The sequence below is a fragment of the Silene latifolia genome, chromosome 10, assembly GCF_048544455.1.
Source record: "Silene latifolia isolate original U9 population chromosome 10, ASM4854445v1, whole genome shotgun sequence".
In the NCBI taxonomy this organism is placed as follows: Eukaryota; Viridiplantae; Streptophyta; class Magnoliopsida; order Caryophyllales; family Caryophyllaceae; genus Silene; species Silene latifolia.
In genome coordinates, this window is record NC_133535.1 from 30996755 (window position 1) to 31004637 (window position 7883).

Genomic DNA, 7883 nt, shown 5'->3' on the forward strand with positions numbered 1-7883 from the left:
GCAGGAAGTCAATGAAGCCTCTAATTGTTATAGGGATTTGGAGAATGCTAGGAGAAGTTTCTTGGCTCAAAAAGCTAAGGCACACTGGATGCAGGAGGGTGATGATAACACGGGTTATTTTCATAGCATCATTAAAGCCAGACGAATGAGCAATAAGATTTTGACTATCCAGGATATGGCAGGGCACCATTGTAATACACTTCCTGAAATTGAAGAGGCATTCATTGCTTACTATAAAGCTTTACTAGGCTCTAGTAAGCCTGTCAAGAAAATTCATGTCCCTGTTGTCAGAAATGGGAAAGTGGTGAGTAGGGAGCAAGGGGAGGAGATGGTTAGGACTGTTACTACTGATGAAATTCAGACTGCTTTAAAGTCAATTCCTGCCAATAAATCCCCAGGTCCTGATGGGTATACTTCTCAGTTTTTCAAGGATGCTTCAGTGATCATTGAAAAAGATATTATTGAGGCTGTGCAGGAGTTTTTCAATACTGGGCAGTTGTTAAGACAGGTGAACTCTACTACACTCACACTTATACCCAAAAAAACTCGTCCTGTTACTGTTGCTGATTTCAGACCTATTGCATGTTGCAATGTCCTTTACAAAATCATTTCTAAGGTCTTGTGCAATAGATTGGCTAAAGTGTTGCCTTCTATTGTTAGTGAATCTCAAAGTGCATTCATCCAGGGTAGGGACATTGTGGACAATATATTGATTTGTCATGACCTAGTGAGGCTCTATAAGAGGAGAACCTGGTCACCCAGAAGCATTATGAAGATAGATTTAAAGAAAGCATACGACTAAATAGAGTGGAGTTTTATTGATCAAATGCTTCATGCCTTGAATTTCCCTGAAAGAATGATTAATTGGATCATGACTTGTGTGACTACTCCTAGTTACACCATAGCACTTAATGGCTCTTCTTTTGGATATTTCCCTGGCAAAAGGGGGATTAGGCAAGGGGACCCCTTATCACCCCTCCTATTCACCATTTGTATGGATTATCTAAGTAGGGTTTTGAATGAAGTCACTAGCAGGGTTGATTTCAATTATCACCCCCTCTGTAGACCTTTGAAGTTAACTCACCTTTGCTTTGCTGATGACTTGTTGATGTTCAGTAGAGGTGACAGAACTTCTATTAAGGTGCTTCTCAGGGCCTTTGCTTCTTTCTCTTGCTCATCTGGTTTGGAAATGAACACTGAGAAATCAGATATCTATTTTAATGGTATGGACCAAGGTGAGATTGACTACATTTTGAGAATCTCTGGATTCAAACCTGGTGTCTTCCCTTTTAGATACCTGGGGGTACCCATTTCTTATAAAAGGATGAGTATTGGGGACTGTACTAGACTCATTGAGAAGGTGGTGACTAGAATTCGAAGTTGGGGGGCTAAGAAGCTGAGTTATGCAGGGAGACTTGTCCTCATTAAAGCTGTTCTTAGTCAGTTGCACTCATACTGGACTTGTATTTTTATTATCCCTCTTACTGTAATTGGTAGGATTGAGGGTATATGCAGAAACTACCTCTGGTCTGGCTCTGACCAGTATGGTAAAACTCCTTCTGTCAATTGGGATAATGTATGCAAAGACAAGAAGCATGGTGGCCTGGGTATTGTTAACTCCAGATTATGGAACACTGCTGTGATTGGCAAATACACTAGTTGGCTGGCTATGAAAAGTGATCACCTCTGGCTTAGATGGGTTTGTCATGTTTATATGAAAGGAAGGGAATGGCTTGATTATAAACCCTTTGTTAACACTAGTTGGACTTGACGGAAAATCTGTCAAGTCAAGGACATTATGAAAGGTGGTTTTGCTGCTGGGACTTGTTTGCTGCCAGATAAGTATCAGGTGTCTAGTGGGTATAATTGGCTTATGGGACAGCATCAACATGTTCCATGGTATCCTCTGATATGGAATAGGACCTTGCTCCCCAGACATGCATTTATTGGTTGGCTTATAGTCCAGGGGCGCCTGATGACTAGGGATAAGCTCTTTAAGTTTGGGATCACTACTGATCAGGCTTGCGCAATTTGCTTCTCACAGAATGAAAATCATCAGCATCTGTTCTCTGATTGCACTTACAGTACACTATGCTGGGATCTCCTCAATGAATGGCTTGGCTTGTCTATTCCTAAGACAAGAGTGGTGGATTGGTATATTACTTGGCGATGTCCCTCTTTGATGAAGAAGCAGATTGTTGGGGCTGCAATTGTTGCTCTATGGTATCACATTTGGCATGCCAGGAACATAGCGCGAATTGAAGCTAGAGTTTTGGCGCCTAGATACATTCTGAGGCAAGTAAAGCAAGACATACAAGGGAGGTGCCAAGAACGAAAATGGACTCTGAAGTTGACTAAATTGCCATGGGAACCAGTTTATGTTTAGTATTGATTACCTGATGTACTAGATTGGAAAATGTCGAGTAGTTTGGTGATAGTGTAAAACTTAATTATCCTTTTTATTAATATATTTTCACATTTTCACCAAAAAAAAAGTATAAAGGTCACACTAATCCATAAAACCGGAACAATATACGATATTAGCTTATATAGGGCGATTTAGCATTTCACATGGCATGTTTAGTACATATATTAATGCTGCATTTTAGTATGATTGTCATATTTTATTTTTATATAATTTTTGAATTATGTAATTTGTACTTAGTATGGCCTTAATTTTTAATTGGTATTTCCCAAAATGAATGGGGATATCGATTCGGTTGTAATTAATGTGATCTCGTATCACCTTTATTTTATATAGTTTTGTTTTTACTTTATATTGTATAAAGTAGAAAAGCTATGTAATTTATTCATTCCGGAGTTCCTTGAAGACGATGCCATTCGAGAAGGCGGTCCATCAAAGACGGTGTTGCCTTGTAGTGCGTGCCATATGAAGTTCAAGGGACCAAAGGAGTTGGTTTCCGATTGTGTAAATAGTTTATTTGATTTTCTATTTTAGGAAGGCCATACTAGAATTTTATCTTTATGCTTTGCATTTGTTTTATATGTTTGAATGCATAGCCAAATCGCCATAACTACACATGCATATCATTTTATCGAGTCATCGACCGTGTCAACTATAATTATCTTAGTTCACCGCTTTAGTTCGCTTAAAACGTGATAGATAATAAATTGACATGACCTCTCGCTAAATAAATAATTGATATTTAGCCTTACCAAATAGTAGAACCCACGAAACCCAATTTCATAAGGGAGTTAATCCGGCTTCACCGTAATACAAACCTTGTTACGTTGGGTAAGTGGGTAGTAAAATGTTATTACATCGAAATTTGGATTGAGCTCAACGGAAGTATTCGTGACCGTAGTCGCATGTGTTCCGGGCTAAAGATAAATATTAGAGTAATTTTATCGACCGAGAGTTCTAGAAGTAGAATCGATTAAAGAGTTAATCCACCGAGTTATATTAATAAGGGATGAATCGGCTCACCGTGCCCAAGTTGATATGAATTTGGATCTCGGAATCATTTATAATAGTTGGGTAGAGGTCACTTTATAAATGCTTAAAACTTGTTTAAAATGTTAATAAGTATTATTAAAACAATAGATGTTTATTAATTCCTTCACTTTTATTTTGTAGTCAAATTTGTTTTCTCAATTGCAATGGCAACTCCAAATTCAAACGCATCCACTAGCTCGAACACTCTCACCAATGATTCATGGCTCCGATCCTTCATAGATCGTTGTAATCTAGAAAAGAATGGGTCAAACTTCGCCGATTGGGACGCCCAACTTCGCTTAGCCGCGGAGGGTGACGATAAGATTCGTTACCTCACCGAGGCCTCTCCCGCCGCACCGACCGCTAGGTCTTCACCCGCCGCTAGGGAAGCCTATGAGACTTACCAAAAGGAGTCGACCACGATCAAAAATGTGTTGATCTTTTCTATGGAGACCGAACTCCAAAGGAGTTCTATAAAGATTAACACCGCCTATGAGATTTATATGAAGCTTGTGACCATGTTTTCACAAGCTCCGAGGATCATTCAATATGAAGCGGCATCCGCATTCTTCGATCTCAACATTAAGGAGGGCCAAAAGGTTAGCCCTCACGTGCTCAAGTTGATGGAGCATGTTGAGACCTTAAAAATGCAAAAGGTAGACATTCCCGAAGAACTCATCATTGATCGAATTCTTCATTCCTTGAACAAGGTTAAAGCATATGTTCAATTCCGGGTGAATTTTAATATGCAAAACTTAAAAATTTCCCTCGATGAATTGCACAAAATGCTTGTGCAAGCCGAGAGGGATATGGGGCTAAATGCTAGCACTACCAAGGATGTGCTCAACATCAATCAAAAGGGCAAGGGAAAATTCAAGAAAAGTGGCACAAAGGGTAAGAAGCCAACCCCCTTTAAGAACAAGGGAAAAGCTTGTGAAGCTAGCTCCTCTAAACCCAAGAAGGGTGCCCCGTCCGGGGACAAATGCCACTATTGTAATGGCATTGGGCATTGGAAGAGGAATTGTCCTAAGTACCTTGGTGACATCAAAGCTGGAAAAGTTATTCTAGTAGGTAAATAATTATCCCTATCTATTTATGTTTCGATCTCAACTTTGCTATTGTGATACAAGTTGTGATAATTCCCTTTTTTATTGTAATTAGGGCATCCGAGCAAGGACAAGGGCAAAGAAAAGCAAGCCTAGAAGATCTTGAGGGAAGCTAGATGTAGCCGCCCATGGTGCTAGATCAATGGAAGTTTGGCTTTATTTTGTCTTTATTTTGTGTTGTATTTTGAAATTTTAGAACTATTTTCAATTTCCTCGTTCGACTTGGAAATTTGTTATTTCCTTAAACAATGGTTGTATTTTGGATTTTGGTGACTTGGTTTGCAAACCAAGTCACTTACTTTATCGTATTGATTGTTCTAAAATTCATCATCATACATTGCTTGCTTTTAGAAACATAAAATTATATCGACTTAAAATTGATTATATAGACAATTATAATGATCGCGTCATTATATGTCCATAAGCTATGAATTCGATTCTCCTTATGTCATAGTGACTAAAAGTCACAACTCACTTATGTAAGATCAATTATGAAGTTAAGATTGAGTTGTTGAACTCATATAAGGGAACATTACCAACCTCATTTGATTCGCCTATCAAACTTAAATCGTCTTGTCTAAGTTATCCTTTTAATATATCTCGATTAAATCAGTATTAAATAGATATGTGATATTTTTCTCCTTAACCATCATTATTTGTGGCTCAAAAGCTTTCTTTGGAGAAAAAGGTTATTTTTCTAAAGATAGAGTGGGAGTAATTTAGCCACAAGCCTTGAAAAGGTAATTACAACGTGAGGACACCAAAAGAAGATGTTCTTGAGGATACCACGTAAGGACACCAAAAGAAGATGTTCTTGAGGATACTACGTGAGGAGACCAAAAGAAGATGTTCTTAAGGATACTACGCGAGGAGACCAAAAGAAGATGTTCTTAAGGAAACTATGTGAGGACACCAAAAGAAGGCGTTCTTTTAAAATTTAGATCATGATCTATGAAGTTATAAGAGATCTTAAAATTCGATATTTTACTTAAGAGCCTTATGAAACTAAAATGGTATCTATGCAAGTAAATGGATTAATTTGGGATTCTTGAGATCAATCCAAAGTAAATAGAAGTTTATATTAGGAGTTGCATAGAGTGGCATGTCGATGTCTACAAAAACTAAGTTAATTGTTAACTAAGCTAAGGATTCAACTCATTGCTATACATCATAATGAAAATAAGTAAAGTATTAAGACCACTTTCTAAATGGGTATTTTGAAAGTGATATGTGAATGACATATATAGTTTTGATTAATACTTAGAAAAGCAATGAACATTCCATCATATAATGTTTCCATGGAGAAATATGTGTACACATGGACTTGAGTGGGAGCAAGAGACTGTCATGTTTAGACATGGAGTTTAGTGGGAGCAATCATCCTTCATGAATTGTATGACTTATTACTCATTAAAAATGACGTGCAAATAGGTTTTCAATTCTGGATGAAATTTGACATTATGCATATCTCTTATAACATGGGATGTTGGATTGACACTTAGATGGGTATCTTATGATGATAATGATCCTTCTTAAATCAAACAGTTAAGTAGGTTGTTCATATTGATGAAATTTGAATTATCATAGAGCTATTATTATTCACATGAACCTAAGAACTATTGTCTACTTGAATATGATTACTAATGTTTCCTCCATTAGTATAATCATGTATATCATTATGCACATGTCCTAGATGAATTAAATGCTTGGAGCATGATAAGTCGATAACAAGTCTGCCCATATGAGAGTTATTGGTAAGCCTTAAAGAACCGTCATGAATTCTCTAGGAGAACTAATGATCTGTTCTATAGTTTGGAAGAGAAACAAGTTATGTGTTAAGAAGTTACACAAACTCAAGTTTCCAAACTCATTTGGATTTGTGAAAATCCTAGGCAGATTATTGACATAAGGAGTTAAAAACAAGAAAAGAGTATTCTATTGTCATCGATTGTAAGATTCTACGAAATGAACTTAAGTACGTTGTGATTAAGTGGTATGCGTTAATACTATAAGTAGTATTATCCAACGAAACCCACATCACAAGTTATGAGATAACAGTAAACGCTTCTTTTAAGTTAAAGAGCCTATGTCTAGTATGAAGTCTAGACATGTACTTAGTAAAATTCATGCTATAAGGGATAACATGAAGTTGAAGGAAATCGCAATACATGAAGTTTGAACACTTGGACACATGGTATGTTCACAAGCTAAACTTTTATTGCGTTACTCAAGTGCATATGTGCACTCATGATTATAAGACATGGAGTAGCAATATGGTATTGACTGCTCATGTATGATAATCACATTTATTCTTTGAGTTATTATTAACTCATCTTGTAATTTGTTACATCCAAATGGGATTGTTGGGACAATATTGAACCCCATTAAAGTGAACTGGATTAACGTAGTATTCGTCCCTAGTTACTTATATGAGGTGACATCTCGAAGCAACTAGAGTGTGATGCGATTGATGGCAAGTTCAAGTGCCATAGAGTCATGAGAGATGACTGGTCGATCACATAGGCAGACTGTGAGGCACACTCTGTCTGGCTTATGACCGCTTATAGAGTTCTGGCAATTTTTATAGCCTGGTCGTGGCGAGAGCTGCTATGGTATTCTTATGAGTCTATTCTTTGACTAATGATTGTTCGCCCAAGATGGCACAGTTTCAGAGTGACTTTGATTTATGTTCGGAGACCTTCGTAATTGGGGTCTAATGGGCATGTTTTAGGTCATGATGAGCTGTGGCTAATCAAAGGAAAGAGTGCAATAGGAATTGTCCATCCCCGTCAGGGTTATCTTATATCTCAAGGCCACTCAAGGAGCAATGAACTGGAAATGCGTGGCCACGCTCGGAAGGTATCTATGGTAGAGAATTCCGATCAGACAGTTATTCTCCAGATCGAGGAAACCACTCAAGATATGATCAAATGCAAGTACGACCTGCAAGACACCTTGCATTGAGTGGGAGAGTGTAATAGGACAAGAGAATTGGTGACGCACACTTGTCGTGGACAAGTGGGAGATTGTTGGAGTATGTATCCTCGACAATAATGCGATCACATGTTTAAATCTCATATTAAGAATACACAAGGGATTGTAACATTTTATTATCAACTGATCCACATTAATCGGTAATGATTGGCTGACTAGAGTTTGACATTACTGTCGTGTGACGGTGGTGATCAGTTGATCCCTTAAGGTCATACCTTTAGGGAAACATTCTTAATTGATTAATTAATTAATTGTATGACGATACAAGTTAATTAATTCCTTAAAATTGAACAAATGATTTTGTGAGTGATTATACGTATCTTATT

At 37.5% G+C, this 7883-nt stretch overlaps 1 protein-coding gene across 1 annotated transcript; it reads left to right on the top strand.

The window, feature by feature from the left end:
- Nucleotides 1–1798: 1798 nt before the first annotated feature.
- On the top strand, nucleotides 1799–2386 carry LOC141607377 (uncharacterized). Its single transcript, XM_074426729.1, has one exon. It carries the CDS (start codon nucleotides 1799–1801, stop codon nucleotides 2384–2386), a length of 588 nt encoding a protein of 195 aa, XP_074282830.1.
- The last annotated feature ends 5497 nt before the right edge of the window (nucleotides 2387–7883 follow it).

What these genes read in the sequence shown, in the direction of transcription:
- LOC141607377 (XM_074426729.1), top strand. Translation starts at nt 1,799, where the DNA reads ATGAAAGGTGGTTTTGCTGCTGGGACTTGTTTGCTGCCAGATAAGTAT.